Source organism: Cydia strobilella, chromosome Z (assembly GCF_947568885.1).
Source record: "Cydia strobilella chromosome Z, ilCydStro3.1, whole genome shotgun sequence".
Lineage (NCBI taxonomy): Eukaryota > Metazoa > Arthropoda > Insecta > Lepidoptera > Tortricidae > Cydia > Cydia strobilella.
In genome coordinates this window covers 6,727,335-6,749,084 of record NC_086068.1, presented here as the reverse complement: position 1 = coordinate 6,749,084, position 21,750 = coordinate 6,727,335, and the positions used below count along the sequence as shown (strand labels likewise).

Here is a 21,750-nt window from a genome sequence, read left to right as displayed (position 1 = left end):
GCCTTCACCACTGGAGAGCTTCGTCACTTTTTCTTTAATATATGACATCTATTACAGTTTATAATTTATATACAAGTAGTGTGACTACCTAAAACACAAATCAAATATATTTAATAAAATAATTTGATTTGTTCACAAAATTGTGAATGTTCGTTTTGCCATAGAACTACGACATTTAGATAATATTCACATCTGATCTGAACGAATATATTGGAGTTTATCTACACACATATCATAAACCCTCTATGATGCCTTCAAAATCCGTAAATAATGGCCAATGTTAAGATAAACTGTTTTGTTACAGCAAATTTTTTATCTGTGAAAATGTGATTATTGCTAAATAATAACATCTATTTCGATAATATTATTTTATTCAAATTTCGAACATCTCTGAAAAACGAAGAAATTTGATTTGACCTCTATTCTAATATCAGTCGAAATGACGTTTTATTCGAAATGAAATGTCAATTGCATACAAATTTGACAAATCTCGCTTGTTAGTTGGTATCGAACGATATGGCAATCGACCCCCACTCTAGTTTGTCTCTGAATTAAAAAAAAACTACGGATGCGTGACATGCGTGAAAAAAAGTTTTCTTTGCCGCCATTTGACGTGCAGTTTATCTTTTAATTAGTTTTTAAGTAAAAAATAATTTGTTTTGTTGTTTTTAAAGTAACTAGCAAAAGTTTCGTGTAAAATGTGCGATAAAGATATTTCGGAGACGCTACCTCATATCCGCGAATTCCGCCAGAGAGCAACTATGCCCCAATATCGGCTGTAATATGAGGTTAGTGAATATATCATAGAAAATTTATAATGTGTGTAGATAAAGCAGTGTGTGATTCTATTATGAAACTCACTACGTTCGTTTCATAAACCCACACTCGAGTTTTAATGCCTTTCATTATGTAGCAGTCACATAAACTACTATAATTTCTACTCTCATGTCTTGATCCTGAATATCTATATCATTTCTAATAGGATCCAGAGACCAGAACCCAAAACGAAAAGTTAAGTTTTGATTTTTTCTAACAGGCCGTAAGTATACAAATTGAATATAAATATAAATATATAAACTATACTAATTAAAGTATAAAATATATTCGAATATCTAGTAAATAATCTGATATGTATTAAGTAAATATTTACTATAATTTACATTAGCCTATAAAATTTAAAGTGGAATGTTTGTCACGACTGGAATACAAGAATTAAGACATGAAGACGAGAATCTACCAGGGGGCCTAGTCAAGTGCCAATGGTTGATAGAAAAGCCCCGGCTCGTACCAATGAGTTTTTCGGAACTTATGTACGAAATGTCATTTGATATTTACCAGTCGCTTTTCGGTGAAGGAAAATATCGTGAGGAAACCGGACTAATCCCAATAAGGCCTAGTTTACCCTCTGGGTTGAAAGGTCAGATGGCAGTCGCTTTCGTAAAAACTAGTGCCTACGCCAATTCTTGGGATTAGTTGCCAAGCGGACCCCTTGCTCCCATGAGCCGTGGCAAAATGCCGGGACAACGCGAGGATGATGATGATGTATTTCGTTTACAAGTTAACCCTCTGACTGCGGAAACGCGTTTGCGCTCCTCTACTTAAATTTAGAACCTCGGCATAATTTTTTTAACTCCTTTATAAAAGAGTTCAAAAATTTAGTATTCAGCTTCTAAATTCCTTTAAAAAAGGACCCGACTAGCAGAATTTTTTTAGTATTAATGTATGGAGTAGAACGATGAAATTGGCACAAAAGATTATCGTCTTCATGGACACATTCAGCACCTATGGTAAGTACGTACCGACTTAATTAATCTATACCTACCTACACGGTAAATATTAAATACATCATAATTCAAAAACATTAATAAACTCTAAATAGAAAAAAGAAAAGACACAAAAACAGAATAAGAGAGATTGGAAACATATTAGAAATAGGAAGAGGAGACAAAGATCTCGAAGAAGATATAAAAATATACTATTTTCTCAGTATTTTTTAATTAAGCTTAAACCAATAAGTGCCTTTTAATAGGAGCTTTATCGTTATTTTAATTACTATCTAAATAATGTAAATTTGGCATCGTAAATGCAATATTCGAGTTGACAGACTTAATCTTTACGTAATATTCATGTGAGTGGATATAGTATATTTTAATATACAATGCTACTATACAATACAATTTCTTAACACGTTCATTGTCAAGGAATTAATGCTTTCATGATACTGATAATTCTCGATCAAATCGAAAAAAAAAAAATACTCTAAAGATTTTTTTTAATGCCACGGGTTTTAAAAGCATATTAGAAAATTGCCTACATATTGTATCTTACATTATCCGTACAAAATACAAACTACATATGTATATAGGTACTGTAAAGTAAACTAAAATCAGTTCAAATTTTAGTATATAAAGTTACATTATTGGTATACAAAAGGAATCTGATGGGAAAGGGCGTCATCTGTTTTACAAATATTAAAAAGAATACGGGTTCTCTCATTAAGTATTTTTGCTACTTATGCGTTAAATCTTTGATCAAGTGTGAGCTAAAATATTACTAATAACGACAATAGGGTTGTTGACACATGTTAAATTTTATAACTAAGTAGCTAAATAGATAGAAAATGAGCAATTTATCACAATAAATTGATACTTAAAAAAATATATGGGAATAATAAAAAAATACCTGTTAAAATTTTTTTTTTGGTACCATTCGATTCCTTACATTTTATTTCAAAAAATATTGTACAGCAACAATATACATGAACGCAATATTTCACTGACAAAATCGCAATTTCCTTGTTTTCCATACATCGAAACAGCTTCTAAGCAATAGCGACGTTTGATGGTGACGTCACGGTGTATTGCCATTTTGTTAGAAGCGTTTTGTCAGTAAAGCGGGTGCCAGACTTTGACCAACATTTGTGACTTTTGTATTGCTTTAAGACAATGGGTCCCATACAGACATTTGATCCTCAAAACAAACCCGATCGACTGATACCATTCATAAAAAATTGTCTAATACCCTATTGTGCGTCAGTTGCCATTTTATAAATATTATAAATTAGTATAAATTAGTTAGTCAAACCAAGAAAAGTCTGCAGAGATTTTGACACCACACGCAGTGCAGGTGTTATTTTAAACGTCAAACTTCTATGAAATTATGACGTATAAATAACACTGGCACTGCGTGTGCTGTCAAAATCACTGCAGACTTTTCTTGGTCTAACTCTATTTCTCTAGTTATTTTCACAACACAAAACATTTATTGATCAAAAATGTAAAATTATAAATAAAAACAGAAATGAGCAACGACAAGAAAACGACGCTAGTACAGGTTAGAGGTAGACGGGTTGGGTAGGGCTGCACCGTCATTGAAACCGAAGAAATGTTGGATGGATTTGATTTCTCTAGTTATTCGCGATACAAAACTAATCAGAATCGACTAATTTTAAATTTTACAATACTTTTTAAGCAACAATTTTTAACTACAATTACGTTATTTTATCACCGTAGTTCCAGATTACTGTAAGAGGGTATAATTGCCAACAATACATTAGTTTTTGAAAACAACATGATGTAACTATAACATACTTTTTTTCAAAGGGTTTTTTCGACTGGACCATAGAGAGATAAGGAAGCTGGTCTAATTTATTAGTGCTAATTTATACAAGGAAAAAAAAAACGAAATTTGTCAGTGACATTTGAATGTAACAGTTTGTAAGAAACAGAGTATTTTGTAGAGATTTTGTATGGTGTGAAAATTGAACGGAGCTAAACAACCCGGAGGTCGAGGAAGGGGGGGGAGGGGGGGGCGCTCGTACGTACAAAATGACACCAGTCATAATCACTCTGTCATGACGCCCAACATTCCTAACATTCCTCAGCCGTGCACGGAATTCGCGCGCAGACAGTAGGTAGGACCGTGAGTAGCCTAAAATAACCCGAGTTTAAGGTACATTAAATTATATTTATACTTATGGCATAAATTACATTAAAAATCTTAAATAAATAGATTCCATAAAACTGACAGTTTATTACTAAATATCATTATACAACAATTAGTGATTAGACAACCAGATCTATAGAAATACTTACAAAATAATAAAATACTTTTTAATATTGCTTAGTAATGATTTACATTTATATAATTATAAAGATTATTTAGATTAAGTAACAAAATGCAATAAAATCACTAACCGTAAAGATTCGTGCTATTCGAAAAATCATTGAGCAAAATTTTCGAAAAAGTTTAAAACATTTGGAAGCGCTAGAATTTATCGATTTTATAAATATCATAGGTTCCTACGTACCGCTTTATTATTATTATCATATCTACTACAAAATGTTTGCTAAATTCATAGCCGTTAAGAGCGGCAATTTGTCTTTCAAATATACTTTAAACCTGTCAAATTAATAATTTCTCAAAAAAGGCCAAAAAAGTAACTGATGATTAATCATCAGTCTTTTATTTATTCACCTTTATGGTTAAAATTATCACCAAGCGTCATAGGGAGCACCTGCTTACCAAATTGTTTTGCCAACTTACCACGTTTGTGAAATAGAAACCAGACCTTCAAGTCGGAAACATGTCCATAGAATCAACCACAACCACAATGTCAGATGAACAAGGCAATAGTGTCGGGTACTCGGAACCCTAAAAATGACGAATTTTTCGTTTTGACTACAACTTACCCATACACTTATACGTCATATTTTGGGATCATAATTGATATATATATGAATATATACATATTGATTAGTAAAGTCCACTTCATTGCAATTTAAACTCTGATACGATCGATCTTTTAACCCCTCAGACTCCAAGCACGCATACATTCGTATGTCTGTTCGCTTTTTAGGGTTCCGTACCCAAAGGGTAAAAACGGGACCCTATTACTAAGACTCCGCTGTCCGTCCGTCCGTCACGAACCGTGATAGCTAGATAGTTGAAATTTTCATAGATTATGTTATTTCTGTTACAAGTTACAAATACTAAAAACGGAATAAACTAAATATTTAAGTGGGGCTCTCATACAACAAATGTGATTTTGTTTGCCGTTTTTTGCGTAATGTAACGGAACCTAGGAGAATATAACCAAATGGAGCCGCCACGTCTGTAATTCGCTGTACAAATAAATCTGCCAATTTTTGCGGGGGAGGGGAGCGTCAAATGTATATGTGACGTCAAAATAGCCATGTCAGATAAACGTCAGTCTATACATTGTGTATGACCATTGGCCGACTATTTTCGACAGAGGGGAACGCCTGTTAATGGTTACTCCGTTTGGTTATATCCTCCTAGTACGGAAGCCTTCGTGCGCGAGTCCGACTGGTACTTGGCCGGTTTTTATATTAAGTCGAAACTATCCATGATCTTGGCGTATGATTTTAGTATGGCGGTCTTCACATTGGATCCGAATGCGCGCGTCGCTTCTGCGTGCGATCTGGACATCGCTGCCACGCTCATACAACGGAGCGACTGCTTCGTATCAGTGTGATTACAGTGTACGTATGGCGTTGAAAGGGTTAAAACGAACTAGCTACCTCCTTACTCGGAGTTGTCCTTCTTGTTCTTCCTGTGGCGCCGGTGCTTGCTGTTGGACAAGATCTCGTATGCTTGCTGAATCTCCATGAAGCGTTCCTGCGAAAACAAGTTGTTTTTGGGTAGTGCATTAATCAGTTACTCTATATGAAACGTCAATATCATTTGATGCTATGAAGTTAGTAAAATTCATATTGTGACATCAGAACCGTTGAAATCTAAAAATATTTGCTGCGACTTATTTTTCAAAAGTGATTTTTAATAAAAAAGACACGTCAAAATCGCTTACCTTCTTTCTAATGCTAAAAACAACTATACAACAACTATATAACAACAAATACTAAAAAGTACGGAACCCTCGGTGGGCGAGTCCGACTCGCACTTGTCCGGTTTTTTTACGCGAGAGTAGTTTCCGTTTCCAAATGGAGATAGTTATATTATATATCTTTAATTCGCGTTCAAAAGTATGTGTTACAACCTATTTATTGTATAGAGACTTTTGTTGAGCTATTATTAGACAATAAGATACTTTTGACGTGTTGTCTGATCCGCTATTTTTGATGCTGACCTATCTGAAACAAATAATAGGTACCTGTGCGGCCCGCCTCAGCGCCTGTTCCTTCACTTTGTCAGGATGATGCTCGCGGGACAGGCGTCTCCACGTCGTCGTGATTTCCTGCTGGCTCGCATCCGGTCCCAGCCCAAGGACCTGCAATCAAGAACCATTGTGAAATAAGTAATAAACTTATGCTAAAGAAAAAAATACCAAGGCCTCGTGGCGGTGGCTGGATTCGAACCGGCGTCTCCAGCTTACGCGTATAACATCCTGGACAGTCACGGCGGTACCCGTCCCAATTTCTCGAGTACATGCAAACTTAGAAAGACTAGGCGTCTTGACCAACTCTAAGGGCCCGTAGTACGTTGTTGCACCTTCTATACTTAATAAAATGATTTGATTTGTTCCCAAAATTGTTAAATTATGTCATTTCGGATAGTCGTTTTTCAGCCATATACGCGTCAATAGCGACCTAGCTAGCTGGCTGGTAACTGAACAGAGTTACTAGCCATTTTTTGAGAAGGTACTTGCCTCCCTGGAGAATAAACTGAAAGGATCTAGCAGGCGTATTATTCATGGTTTTGTCCACATGATTAAATCTATATGTCACTTTTTAAAACAACGCGATTGGAAGAGATAGATACTGTCATTCATTATCACGCTTACCATCATATATGTACCTATGTTTCATTTCCCATGAAATTTCAATTTCAAATTCATGAGATTCTGGCGTTAAACGCTGAAAATTCAACGTCTCCGACACGAGTATCCTGACATTGTAAGCGTCCCTGTGTGCTTATATTTTCTTCGAAATAAAGAGTCAAAAACATATTTGACTTTTACATAGAGACAAGTATGCTACAAGCAGCATACGTATGGCAATAATGTGCGTACGCCATGTATGCTCAAATAAAATGTCAGTACCGATCATATCAACGACTAATTTCAAAACATTGTTTATTGGTATGCTACGCTACCCTTCGTCCTTTCACTGACCTAAAAGTTTTACTGTATTTCTGTTTTAAAAATTTACTCGACCAGTCATATTGTCGCATTGCGTATGTTCTGTCCCTCACGGGTGCACGCGTATAGCTGATCTATGTAATGCTAGGTCTATATTTTGAACACTAGGTTTTGCTATAGTGACGTCATTTACGAGAAAAAACGGCGGGCGGCGTTTGCGGTCACGTGACATACGTAATTAATGATAAATTTCATGTTTTTATAACAAAAAAGTATTAAACTCGTATTTCTTATGGTAGAAACTACATAAATAACATACTTTCGTAATTTAATTTCGATAGATGAAACTACCCTATTGCGAAACCTTTTATTCTTGTTTACATCAATGACATTGGATAACTTTTAACTCTGTCTGTCTCTTTGACAGTAACATAAATTAGTACCACTGAAATTCCGCAACGTTGCGGCGGCCAAATACATTATTGGGGTATACTTTACCTTGTAGGCGTTTTGTTCGCCATGTGGGTCGGACAAGTCGATGATCTGCTTCCAGACCTCGTACCAGCCGTGGTGCTGTGCGTACTGATACGTCTCGTAGAGGCACTGCTTCACGTCCAGCCACCTGTAATAACAAGCGTGCGTTGGAGTTTCTTTCTCAAGTCTTAGTGCCAGTTGCACCATCCGCACTTGACAGACTGATCAACGTCACTCGGCGCGCCCCGGCGATTTGCTATGAAACTCTATGCAATAAAATTTAGCGAACTATTTAACGGTGACAAACAGTTTGGTGCAAACGACCCTTGATTGATTGATACAATAAAAACTATACGGTTCAGACTAGCTTGGCTTTATTAATGTTAGTTTAAGGGCCAGTTGCACCAACCACAATTAACAGACTGATTAACGTCAAGCAGCAGAGAACTATGAAACTTTCCATATAATAAAATTTAGCGAACGGTAAAACGGTGACAGACGGTTTGGTGCAACCGACCCTAAATGTAGCAAACTTATCGTCACTATACTTAATCACCCTCATATCTGCAACAATCATTTGATGGAAATTTCGCTTTTCTTTCATTCGGAATACGGGTGTTTTTGTCATCAAATGAGTGTTGCAGATACGAGGTTGAGTAAGTATAGCGGCGATATGTAAGAACATTTATTTGTATGATTAATTGCATTATTGATAGATTACTTTTAAAATAATACATTAATACAAATACTTAAATCTTAACGTTTTACCATATATATGCTATTGAGTATATGAGGTTTATATGTTTATTGAATACTTAAATGTGAACAACAAAGTTTTACTATCATGATGTTATGTGTTTTATATAATTATAAGAGGATAGGGGACGATCGATTCTCCATACAAACGTAGTCTTCATTTTCCTCTCTGGATTCTCTCTACGGCTTCTGAACCCATCTTAGAGTACTTATGATATGTGTGTAGATAAAGTAGTGTATGCAACTGAACATATTAGGCCTTAAAACACTCGCGTGATTCTATTATGAAACTCGCTGACGCTCGTTTCATAAAACCACACTTGCGTTTTAGGGCCTCTCATCATGTATCAGTTGCATAAACTACTATTCTATAATGTTAATATCCAGAGAGAAAAATGGGGAATACGTTTGTATTAGTTTCGGTTTCGAGGCGGACCTCCCATTTCGTCTTATAAGCGTTTGGACAATCTCACTAGGTACAATCGCTATCAGATATATCGGAGCGACCGAGGTGCTCAAAAATATCTGAACACTCACTCTAGCGCCTTGACAATAAAGGCGTGTTCAGATATTTGTGAGAACATTGGCCGCTCCGATATATCTGATGGCGACTGTACCCAGAAAAAACAAATAGTGCTTCACCAAGACAAAATTAACCTCTACCTTAACTTTTACTGCACCTAATATAACAACAACTACCTATATTGACAATCACTAATCTAGGACTATTTTTTATAGGAATTACTGATGAAATTATCAAAGAACGTGAGCTAGTTTCCTCTTACATTACGTGCAGATAATAAACTCACATGGCCATCTGATTCGATTGTATCTCATTCTTCAATATGAAAGTGACACGGCTTGCAGGCACACAACGCGATAACAAGAAATGAAAAAAAATCCTCGCATAAGACAAATTTAGTGATATATGAAGTCTATACTCAACATAATGCTTTGGAATGTGTAGGTAAAATATACATAGATTACCTGACCTACTTCTAACCGACCGGTTGAGTAAAAAAAAAACAAAACGAGTGTGCAGTTGATTATTATTTAGCAATGTAAGTGAAAATATACGCTATGACGCACGCAACGGACACGCATGTAACACAACATTTATATTTAAAAACGTTTTATTGGAAGTAATAAAATAATAAGCGTATTTCTCAAATGCATAATCACAGTGTTAATAGTTAAATTAAATAATTAGAAAATGTTTAGACTTCGAATAACAGTTTGAGTTGAGCTTCTGTACCATAACTAATGCAATATTGATGCGAGTTATGCGAATCAACCTTGTATCATTATCAATGATAATTAAATTCAGCCTTGTTATCTGCGTCTGAAGTTGCAGCTTTTTTTTATTCCAGCAGCAAATTAAAATTTTTTTTGGTTATTTGGTTGTTTAGCTGTAATCCAAAAACTCAATAGAAGTTCCAAACATCAATAGATAGAGCTGCGCGGGCCCTTGACCCAGACAGCGTATGATAATTGATTCACTGGTTTAACTCATGCCCAAGATAGCAGTTCTGGAAGTACAGGTAGCTGGCTCACAGGGATAGGGACCCCTGTTCCACACCCCTGTGTCACATAATACCCAAGTACGTAACTACTTAAATCTGGATATAACTGGTAGCACTCGTTTACAAAACTCACCAAGGGCTAGTGAAGAAGTGGTGTATCGCCTCGTATATGGGCACCTCATCGCCCTCGCTGTCCGTTATCGTGCCGTGGAAGTACAGGTAGCTGGCCCACAGGGACAGGAACAGGGTCGCGCACAGGCCCAAGGTTGCGATTCGTCTGAAAACGGATTAGACATTATACTAAAAACTAAAGAGGATATAATAGGATAGAGCCGTACTGTCATAGTAAATTTTGTACCACAGTAAATTCACTGCCATCTATCGACACACGATTAAAACTAAAAATAAAAATATATTTATATACGGATAAATGATTTTTTTTATTTGCATTAATTATTTTTATACGATTTTGACCTTTGATGAATTCTTTCACTGATATGCGTTAAAATTGTTAAATAACAAATAAAACCGTTAACGCCATCTACACGAGAGTAAGCCAAGGTAGTGGCGCCATCTGATCGAGAATCAAATTTTCTTGATTTTCGAGGCACGTTTATTCATTAGACTGTATTAATCTATTACGGAGTTATATCTATCTTTGTAAAAACAAAGTACATAAATTCGGTTGGAGAGAGAATATAGCTCATTGTTCTTTTAAACTGCCTATTTTGAACTTTTGGCTACCATTTGTAATATCAAAAAATGTCACATGCCAAGATCATGGTGCAAGAACGAAATTATAAACCTTACTTGATGGCATAGAGGTTTTTTTTTTTTTTTTTTATGATGAATAGGCAGGCGTTTGACCACGATCCCACCTGATGGTAAGTGATGATGTGGTCTACGGTGGAGCACTCTTACCTATGAGATACCTATTAACTCTTGCCTTGAAGAGCTCCATTGTACTTGTACTCATGCGGAAACACAGACTCGGGCAGGGCGTTCCACTCCTTGGCAGTTCGCATAAGAAATGTGGAAGCAAAACGCTTCGTGCGTATTTTAAATGTGTACTGTGTAGGCACATTTGCCATGAGGTGCTATGTAAATACCTAAATAAAGTAGTCTGTTCAATACCTGGTGTAGTTTATTGATTGGATATCCCATGCAATGATAAAACAGGAACGAGTGATTATAGAAATAGTCACGTATCGCGTAAGTATTTATATGGCGTTGAATTAATTCGCTTACGCACGCAGCGTACTACGTAGGCGAACAACACGCGAACGCGAAGCGATGCGGCGCGGGGTTAATCAATCCTTAGATACCTATAGAAGTGTCCTACATGGGCGAACTCGTTGCAAACGCGAACGCCGTAGGCCCGCCTCGCCGCTTCGCGTTCGCGAGTTGTTCGCTTAGGCAAGACTCTGCGTTAGCCTTATCTTACTGACATAAAAACTTAGCACCTAAGCACACAATATGAAGCTGTTGTTTACTATGCTCTCGCAACATAAGTCTGGCTGTACTTTATCTCATTATACTCAAATATTTATTCAGTTACATGTACAAGTTGTTGTAAATAATTTGTTTTTATTCCTGAAATTATATAATATCCATTAGGCATTATCTTTGATACCTGGCAATGTCTGACATGCTTTAAACCCAGCAAATTGGTGGGAAATGTGTTGTTTAAAACCATATACCCAAATGGTATTGAATGTGTAAAACGCTTACTTCACCCAGTGCCTCCTAACCGGCGTCCTGCGCCACTCCTTCGAGAAGGAGTCGAACGCGAGACACGCAGCGAGCACCACGAGCGTGAACCACACCGTCTCATCGTACACGTAGTAACGCAGCGGATAAGCCGCGTACGCAGCCAGCAGGGGCCACTTGAGCGTGCCACGTTCGCGACCGATGTTACCCACCGTCCACACACCTGTGTAAACATAGTCAATAAGCAACTTTACAGGAAGAATTACCTAAGTTAACGTTAAAAACCATCCGTTTTTAATCTTTCTTACAAAAACATTACAGTTATTATTGGTATATGGCATGCTTCGATGTGTTTACCTTGATATTGGCATTGAATGTAACCTGGTAATATATTGGTTTAACAAATTTCCTGTGTCATTATAGTTGCAGGGAAGATACTAAATATCAAATGGTTGGTGTTTCAGAGAATAGTATCTTTATTACCTTACAAGCGGACATTTGATACACAAAACAATGTACATACTCTCGCCCTGATCAGCATTTAGCTTCGAATGTGTCTTGACTCAAATGCTAGTCTAGACCGAAAGTGCAGAAAAATTTAGCTATTTACTAGTTACATAAAATTGGAAACCAATTATTGATAAAACATCAATATAAGAAGCTAGATTATTGAGTTAAGACTTAATACACAATTAACAAAATAGCACGAACATTTTTTACTGAAGCATTGAATAATCTCTTAATTTAAGACCATAAGTTATGTAGTTATTATATTAGTAAAAATAATTAAAGGCCAAACAAAAAGCACGCATATTTGGCCAATGTATCCTGCCTGTTCTTACTTATGGAGCTAAAACCTAGGTTTTCACCAAAGACATACTACGTAAATTGAGCGTTGTCCAGCGGGCGTTAGAGATGAAATTGGTGGGGATCACATTGAGAGACTGTAAAAACGAATCAGTGGCTGAGACAACAAAGCAACGTCACTGATGTTGTAAAACGCGTAGCCAGTTTGAAGTGGGAATGGGCTGGTCATATAGCATGAAAGACTGAGATTGAGAGTAAATGACTACTCAAGTGGCGACCATAGGGGGAAGAGAGTCCTCAAAGTAGACCCCAGATGCGTTGGGATGATGACAACCAGGTCGCACAGAACCGTGACAAATGGTGCAAAATGAAGGAGGCCTACACCCCAAGGGTAGAAAAGGGCTAAAGAGAGACAGATAATTAATATAAGTATTCTCGCATCTGACATGTGTTTTATATAGCAGTACTCTAATTTATACCTAACTGTCCAAGGGGCAATTATTTATTATTTTTGAGATTTACTAATAGCCTAACAACATGTACAATTGGATGACTCACCTATACTAGCTGCCAGAGGAATGAGAATATTGAGGTATCTGAGGTTGATGCCATAGAACTCATCGGGTGGCACGGCATGCATCATGATCTGACCCCAGGAGTAGCCCACCATCAGCATTCCCGTGAAGCGATTCATGGAGAATGGTGGCTGAGGAACAAATATAACATATTTACAAATTGGCTTAACCTATCATCATATCACTACATAGTATAAAACAGTCGCTTCCTGCTGTCTGTCTGTCCCTAGGTATGCTTGGATCTTTAAAACTACGCAACGGATTTTGATGTTTTTTTTTAATAGACAGTGATTCAAAAGGAAGGTTTATATGTATGTATGTCAGCATTGCACCAGTGCGAAGCCGGGGCGGGTCGCTAGGTTATTTATAAAGTTACAATATTTGGTTCTGAATTAAAAACTGTTAATTGCACTTGGTTTTATTAGTCTCACAATATCTGATCACACTAATCATCGGATCACAAACATGTGGAAGAAGTCCAAAACGCTCTTACTTAAAAACAATTGGAGAGTTGATACATAGGCTACCAACCGCAAAAAGTAGGTTACAGCTCAATAATTAACATAACAACAGTGCAATAATCTCACCTTCTTGTTCCTGACCATTCTGCCGACCAGCTCTTCCATGTACTTCGGGTCTTCGTTTGCGTCTCGCACATAGCGAGGGATCCTGAAGATCTCGCCCAGCCAACCCACTCCGAACCCTCCGAGAGTAGACCACCACACGAACGCATGTCGGTCCCGTCGTAGGTAGAAATGGTGCACCCCGAATATACCACCAAACAGCCAGAGCACGTATGCCACGAGTACACTCTTTTTACTAGGAATACTATCCCCTTTTACAGCCATTTTTGCGAAAACTGTGTCGAGCAGTATCAATTACACTTGGGGTAGTGAACCGTGGAAGATCAGCAATTTTTTTTTATATTGTGTTAAAATTGTAACAATAGTACTAGTCATACGGAATTTTTACGTGTTCTGAATGATTTTATTCTTTGAATTCAATTTTAAGCAGTTTCAAAAGTTTGACGCGATATAATTTGACGACATGACGTGTGACATTGGTGACATTACAAAAGTTGAGTGTTGCCATCCTTTTACACTAGGCTAACCACAAAGTAACTAGTTAATAATCTGTCCTAACCATACTGTAGTAAAACGCAGGACAATGAAACAAAATTTCTTTCATATTGGTCTAGTCTAATTTGTAAAAAGTAATTATAACAAAATTATTTCCTTAAGTGGAAATTAAATAGGTCTAGGATCTTTTAAACATTGTTGTAGACATTCGGTTTCCGTGTCTATTTATTTTCTGTTAAAGATTGCATTATCAAGGTTTCAATGAAGATGAAAACACGCATTTATGAATACAAAATAATATTATTTATATAATTGTTTAATTCAGATGCTAACAATTCGTTATTTTTTTACAAATGCTCTTTATACAATAGAAAGATAAAATTCTAAATGCAGATCACACCCGGAAGTTAACAACGACAACGTCAATCGTTAAAGAAACTTTTTTTTCGTGTAGCGAAAATACGTCAGTCAAACAAATGGTGTGAACGTGAAATCTATCCTTCCCATCTTTTCTGCTACATATTTACACAGTACCATACGGCCACATCCCGTGTGACCACAGAAATGCCTTATACAATAATTTACTAAAGTCTCCATCGATCGCGTCATCGGCACGTCTTGTACACAAATCAACTTGTCTATCATGTTTTCGCGTAAAATTCATTGAACGTCCTTGTGAGGGGTAAACGTAATTTGACTCGGAGTGACCTGGAGCGTCGTCATCATGAATTTCGAGGACAGCGCGAGTAGTGGCTATGTCACGGCGGAGACGATATACGGGACACACGAGGATTCACACGTCGTGATGTCGGAGAAGGTCCAGACCCTGGCCGGAAGCATATACCAGGAGTTCGAGCGCATGATAGCGAGATACGACGAGGATGTGGTGAAAACGCTGATGCCGTTGCTGGTGAACGTCCTGGAGTGTCTGGACTCGGCGTACCAGACGAATCAGGAGCACGAGGTGGAGCTGGAGCTGCTGAGAGAGGACAACGAGCAGCTTGTGACGCAGTACGAGCGCGAGAAGGCGGCCAGGAAGCACTCTGAGCAGAAGGTAAGCAACAATAGCTCATCATAAATCCTTGGATGCATTTGTGCATTCCTTTGTTAGATACAAGGTTAGCAATCAAAATAAAATTGTTGTTAGTATGCTACGGCTCTTTTAGTTTATCTGTTGTTTATGTTTTTTGTTGGTTCAAATTGTGTTTCAAATGATATGTGCAATCCGTTTTGTTATCTGAGCAGAAAGGTAAGCGCACTGTCATGCATATAAACTTAAATTAAGCATCATCAATTTATATCATTTGTGATTATAATTGCCTTTGTCTCTTTGCTGTGAATATTTATGCATTTGGCATATGACCTAGTTATGATTTATGTTTTTGTTTACACTGTGTGAACATTGCCTATGACATAATTGAGATCTAATTGGTACATGATATACACATCCTACATTTAGTGAATTATGTAGTTAACTAGCATGCAATTTTTTTCTTGCTTAATAATTAATCCATGCTCACCAGTATACTAGTCTAGTTTTTCAAAGAGTTAAATAAAATCAGAGCTAAATATTTTGCATGTGCATATTCAATTTCAATTTCAAAGCCTTTTATTATCAAACATACAGTATTATTACAATATTTATTTGTTTATTTGTGTGTTTGCAACAACTGTTGGCTCGACATGTTCTTTTGTCACAAAGGCCTCCTCCATTGCCTTCCATGCCTCTCTGTCTCTGGCTAGTCGTGTCCATAGTGGACCAGCAGTTTTCTTTAGATCATCTGACCATCTTTTGTATTGTCTGCCTTTTTTTCTTTTTGTGTTATAGCGTGGGGTCCACTCAGTCAGTATGTTTGACCACTTCTCCTTTTCCTTCAACATGTGGCCTGCCCACTTCCATTTTAGTTTTTGATTTTAGAGTAACATCTTCTAATTTTGTGACCTCTCTTATTTCCGTCGCCCGTTTTCTGTCTCTTCTAGTGTACCCTAAAATGTTTCTCTCTATTCCTCTCTGGCACGTTATTAGTTTTTGTGACATTTTTTCTGTTACGGCCCAGGTTTGGCATCCATGTGTTAGTATAGGCAATATACACATATTGGAAACTTTTCTTTTTATTGAGATGCGGTAATCTTTACTTTTCATAATAGTTTTTAGAGACCAGAACCTGTTCCATGCATTTGTGACCCTTCTGTTCATTTGATCAGACATAAAGATGAGTTGGTCCAAGTAAATGTATGATTTTACCCATTCAATGTCTTCCCCGTCCACTGTGATGGGTATTTCCATTCTGTTGGTCATAATTTTAGTTATACTTTTTATTATATCCAATAAAACACTATTTAAATGGAAATAACCTTTAATATGCTAGGGAGCACATGTTGACATGACTTACATAAGAATATAAGTGAAGTATCTTCAGTTACTTTTTATCATAGAAAGTAAAAGAGCCAACCCACATCTTTACATATATATGACACTTTTATTTAGTGTTAGGCCAACCTCTCTGCTCCTGCTTGTTAGGTCTTGCATGTGCATATAATATGTGATAAAAAATTGTAGTAGAAGTAATTTCAAACGTGAAACAGTTTTAAATATTTTATTACCAATATATATGAAGTGAAACCATGTAAGTAATTAAACCATTTTCCTTATAAGGCCCACCAACAAAATGTGTGTTAGATGCTGACTCATACCAATCAGTAGGGATCAGTTGCAACAACCCCAATTAACTGACTGATCAACTTCACTCAGCAGAGAACAAACTTCCCATACAATAAAACTTTGCAAATTTTTTAACAGTGTTAGATGGTTTGGTGCAACCAACCCTGAGTGATGTAGTCAGTTGCGTATTGACACAAAATAAGTAATAGTATTTAATTATCATACAGAATGGCCATGCACGGCCCCGCCCCGATTCAATTTACCGATACCTCACTCCGCGACAGCAGATTGACGACCTTTTGCCGACCGCTCAGTACTGTTTTTAAGCAACTTACTCACACAATGACGCATGCCACGTGTACAGACGTGCCATTCACACATAGAAACGCAAGTTATTGTTATTGTTGATGTATAGCGTATCCGCCCTGTGGTATTAGCATGAATGTAGAAGTCGCATCTGCTAATAAAAAAGGCCCATGGGGCTCCCTTAGGTGCAAGGCTGTGTGCGATGGGCCGCTTTGCCCATGCCTAGCTACGACACAACACACAGAAGTTGATTTAAGTTCATCATTTACCCCTAATTGTAAAAATAAGCATAAAGATTTTAATGGAATATATTGATTTCTTGAAAGTTATTGCATTAAAGTTATAATGTAACAGAAAATAAATAGAAATAAATATACATACAAATTGATAAACTGCTTTTGTTCATGAAATGGTTAATAACATGGTCCTCGAATCATCCAAGTGCTTGTCAAAACTGGCCAAGTGCGAGTCTGACTATTATAGCGGCAACAGAAATACATCATCTGTGAAAATTTCAACTGTCTAGCTATCACGGTTCATACAGACAGACAGACAGCAGAGTCTTAGTAATAGGTCCCATTTTTACCCTTTGGGTCATCATCATATATTTAAGAGTTATACTCTTGTCGGTGGAGCGATTTCCATAAGTGTCGGTCCTCTGCCTTCTCCTTGACAGCCTGATACGACACGACGTTGAGTTTTTCCTTTACTTGATCTATGTATGTTCTCCTTGGTCTGCCCCTCCGCCTCCTTGCCTCAACTCTCCCTTCAATTATGTTCTTGATAAATTCGTCGTGTCGTAGCAGGTGTCCAAGGATCTTTGGGTACGGAACCCTAAAAACTATAGTATAATTACACAGACATTTGCAACCAGAAACATAAAACTACGACTACATACATTTACCATTTACAAACTTGAGAGTGTGAACAGTGACAGATGTTGAACATACTTGTACCATTGATAACATACCCACCTACAGTATATAATGATACTGCATACTTGACCTCGAACAATTGACATAAAGTTGTAGTATAAACTTTTCTAATTGGATAATCAATAACCTCTTCACATATTAAATCACATTTATAATCGGGTCTATCGCTAATTTATTTTGTTACCTTTATTCACCGTTTCGACACAGGTTTCACTGGATAATAAATGTGACTTAATATGTGTTCTAAGCGCGAAGGTTGTGTTTAGTATAACTATTATTACTTTCTGACATTTTATCTCACTGTATTTGACTTTTAATTTTTTTATTTTGTTATGATTTGTTTGTTTTTATTTTTTAAATTATTTTACTGAATTATTATTTTTTACAATTTGACGATCTTTTTGTAAGTTCATGTTATTTAGATACATTGTGACATTGTTAAATATCATGTTATTCCCAATAAGAAATAATCTAATCTAATCTAAATGTTATAATAACTTCTTTAGTTGCGAATAGATTATTTAAATTAATTTTCTGACCTGTGGATATTTTCTAAGCCCCTTATTTATATAGCAAACCTGCGTTATTTGTCTCTTTCTAACAAAATGATGATACACATTATCAGCTTGTTAGGGCCACTTGCGCCATTCACTAACCCGGGGTTAACCGGTTAAACCTGTAGTTACCATGGTTACCAGTACAAAATGACACTGGGTTAACGGTTTAACCACTTAACTCCGGGTTAAATCCGGGGTCGCAGGAGACCTAGCGAAGATGACAATCGTTAATCGGCAAACGCCATAAGAAAAGAACAAATGTATGGGAATTACAGATGCTACGAAAAGTCACGTGACTATTTGCACTTACAGTACCGGCCAATAATATATCACCTTTGAGTGTTTATGTATGAGCTTGTATATAGAAAACATATTTATAGGTTAGTTTGTAGATTGCATATATTACTAGTCATTTTTATACAAATATATGATGAATATTGCAATAAAATACTGTGAATTACAAAAGGAGTACTCAGCATATTATTAAAAAACCTCTATTAAAAAACCATTGCATGAGACCAATTTTTCTCATCGCCCGTACAAAGCAATACTACTAGACTACCTAAAGCAGTGAGGTGGAAGTCACTCACAAATATATAAAAAAAGTTATACCGTAAAAACATGGAGGTGATATATTATTGGCCGGTACTGTACATTATTTAAGTTTCGACTGGCGTTTTCTATCAACGATTGTTTTCTTGACTACGCCCCCGGATGGGGGGGCACGCTCACTGCTTAATTCATCATTATCATCATTAGCCTACTCTCGTTCACTATCCACTGCTGGACATAGGTCTCTCCTATTGCACGCCGTTGAGCACGATTTGCGGCAACTCTGATCCAACTCTTGCCAGCCGCCTTCCGAAGGTCATCGCTCATAGTTTGAGGGCGCCCTACGCTACGTTTACCGATTTACTGCTTAATTAACATAAATCAATTTTAAAAACCGGACAAGTGCGAGTCGGATTCACCCACCGAGGGTTCCGTACTCGGTATTTGTTGTTATAGCGGCAACAGAAATACATCATCTGTGAACATTTCAACTCGCCAGCTATCACGGTTCATGAGATACAGCCTGGTGGCAGACAGACAGACAGACGTACAGAGAAGTCTTAGTAATAGGGTCCCGTTTTTACCCTTTGAGTAGGGACCCAAAGTAGCCTACACCCAAATTTTAATTGACCATTTTACTTAACCCACTCAACTTGTGAAACTAACTGGCTCTTAAATGTCCCTATAAAGGTTTTCCGCAAAAGTCGAAAGTCTTAATTAAACGTATTACACAACTGTACGTTTTGCATTTCAAACGCACATTCTACTTAAACTTGTGCAATAGTACTTATGTAATATTGATCTTCAGTAGTCCAACCAATTAGATTAGAGCATCAGACACACATCAAAACAGCGTAAGGCGACTTTGATTTTAGACCCTATTAAGATAGTAACACGATTGAAATTAGCATTGGCGTGGTTATTTACTAGAACCTTTTTATTTTAAAAATCATATACCCAGTGTCGTAGATCGTCGAATACTTACGATGTAAAGAGATTCGTATAATGGTGTTACTTCATGCGAATCTAAAATTTTGCTACGTTTTATGTAAATATAAAACGCCGCGTTTAGAGTCATTCACTTAAGGCCTCCAGGTTAAACCTGGAGTTACCATGCTTACCAGTAATTTGATACTGGGATTTCCCAATAATGGGAACAAGGCAAAGAGAAAAAAGAAGAAAAAATTGACTGGCCACCTTGCAAATATACATAAAATTGTTGTTTCAATAATAATATTGTATAAATAGATCACAATTTAAACATTTCTTTTTTGCCGCTTTTTCTGTATAAGCGATTACCTCTTAGAATGACACATAATACAACGGCAAGTGACGTGTGCATGCATGGTTTGAACATTTTGGGGCACGCGCACACGCAGCCGGTGTGCTTTGGTCTTTAACAATGCGTTGACAATTTTATATGGATTTGATATTACTCGCATTGCCGACTTCCTTTATTGCAATATATCTATAAGTAAGAGCGAGATGTACTGCTCAAATCGAGATCATATTTTTAACGTTCAACGCAAGATAGAGATGATATTTATTTATTTCTTAGATTTGTTATTTCTTAAAGAAATATATACAGTGCATAAGGTATACATACGTATCACACGGACTAGATCGGGCTAGAGAAGCTGCCTTGTTGTGTATTGTTATGAATAGTTTACTCAGGCTCGTAGTAAGCGAAAACACATTAACATAAAACATATAATTCTAAGTACAATATTGAAACACTCATAAATATTTTCCATTGTGTTAGATTGGTGAATTAAACTCTTACTATAATCCTTTTCCTTCATACGTGTATTTTACTTTGGACTAATTCTTAATATTTTTTAGTTGCTAGAAGCCGAGGACCAGTACGAGGGTGAACGCAAAGAGCTAACCGGACGACTAGAAGCGTTGGACAGCATTGTGCGCATGCTAGAGCTCAAGCACAAGAACTCACTCGACCACGCCAGCAGGCTGGAGGAACGGGAGAATGATCTCAAGAAGGTAGGTTCATGGTGTAAATGAATGTATAATAAATGTCTGTACGTCAGTGGCTCAGTACTACATCATCAGAGATCTGTAGGCAAAAATTTACATTTTGACCGATTTTCATACATAAAATGTAGTTTTCAGACATAAAATTGATATATCTCGGCTTTTACTGCGATATGATTCTAAGCTTATATCAATGTATTGTCTTATTCCTTACTTCTATTAACATAAACAAAGTTAGGGTTCGAATACGTCCTGTTATTAGACGCGTCGATGGGAGGCTCACGGCGGATTAGTAGTCCATCGAACCGGATTACAGCTCGATTGTAGCTGAATTGCGTAGACAGTGACGTACCAAGAACCCCCATCTTTAAGGACTGACTGTACAGTTTATAAAATTTAACATAATTGATCATGGTTACCGGCTTTTTGGCACATATAATAATTTAATTGTCTAAATCACGTAAAGTTGCATAGTGGTGGGTGACCAAAATGTACGTAATTGTATAGGTATACATATGTTTAAAAATTTAAAAATAAACTTTTTTTTTTCACCACGTCGGTGGCAAACAAGCATACGGCCCGCCTGATGTTAAGCTGTCTCCGTAGCCTAAGTACGCCTGCAACTCCAGAGGAGTTACATGCTTGTTGCCGACCCTAACACTCCGCACCCTCGTGGAGCTCTGGCAACCTTACTCACCGGCAGGAACACAACACTATGAGTAGGGTCTAGTGTTATTTGGCTGCGTTTTTCTGTAAGGTGTAGGT

At 36.9% G+C, this 21,750-nt stretch overlaps 2 protein-coding genes across 8 annotated transcripts in view; one reads left to right on the top strand and one right to left on the bottom strand.

The window, feature by feature from the left end:
• Nucleotides 1-1,322: 1,322 nt before the first annotated feature.
• Nucleotides 1,323-13,992, bottom strand: LOC134754364 (dnaJ homolog subfamily C member 22). Its single transcript, XM_063690660.1, has 7 exons — nucleotides 13,493-13,992; nucleotides 12,889-13,036; nucleotides 11,545-11,746; nucleotides 9,947-10,090; nucleotides 7,559-7,682; nucleotides 6,134-6,250; nucleotides 1,323-5,640 (listed from the first exon to the last, which is right to left on the bottom strand). The coding sequence occupies exons 1-7, from the start codon at nucleotides 13,751-13,753 to the stop codon at nucleotides 5,548-5,550; spliced, it is 1,089 nt and encodes a 362-aa protein (XP_063546730.1). The 5' UTR covers nucleotides 13,754-13,992; the 3' UTR covers nucleotides 1,323-5,547.
• A 320-nt stretch (nucleotides 13,993-14,312) lies between these two features.
• The window catches only part of LOC134754168 (JNK-interacting protein 3), a 156,239-nt gene continuing 148,801 nt past the window's right edge, over nucleotides 14,313-21,750 (top strand). For 5 of the 7 annotated variants that reach the window (XR_010128877.1, XM_063690294.1, XM_063690292.1 and 2 more), the window contains exons 1-2: nucleotides 14,314-15,038; nucleotides 20,839-20,994. Coding sequence is in view for 6 of the 7 variants with exons in the window: in XM_063690294.1 (XP_063546364.1) it covers nucleotides 14,709-15,038; nucleotides 20,839-20,994 (486 nt within the window). In the remaining variant the exon portion in view is untranslated. Of the gene's footprint in view, nucleotides 15,039-15,102; nucleotides 15,234-20,838; nucleotides 20,995-21,750 lie in introns of those variants that run through there. The other 2 variants (XM_063690293.1, XM_063690296.1) reach the window with 2 other exon arrangements.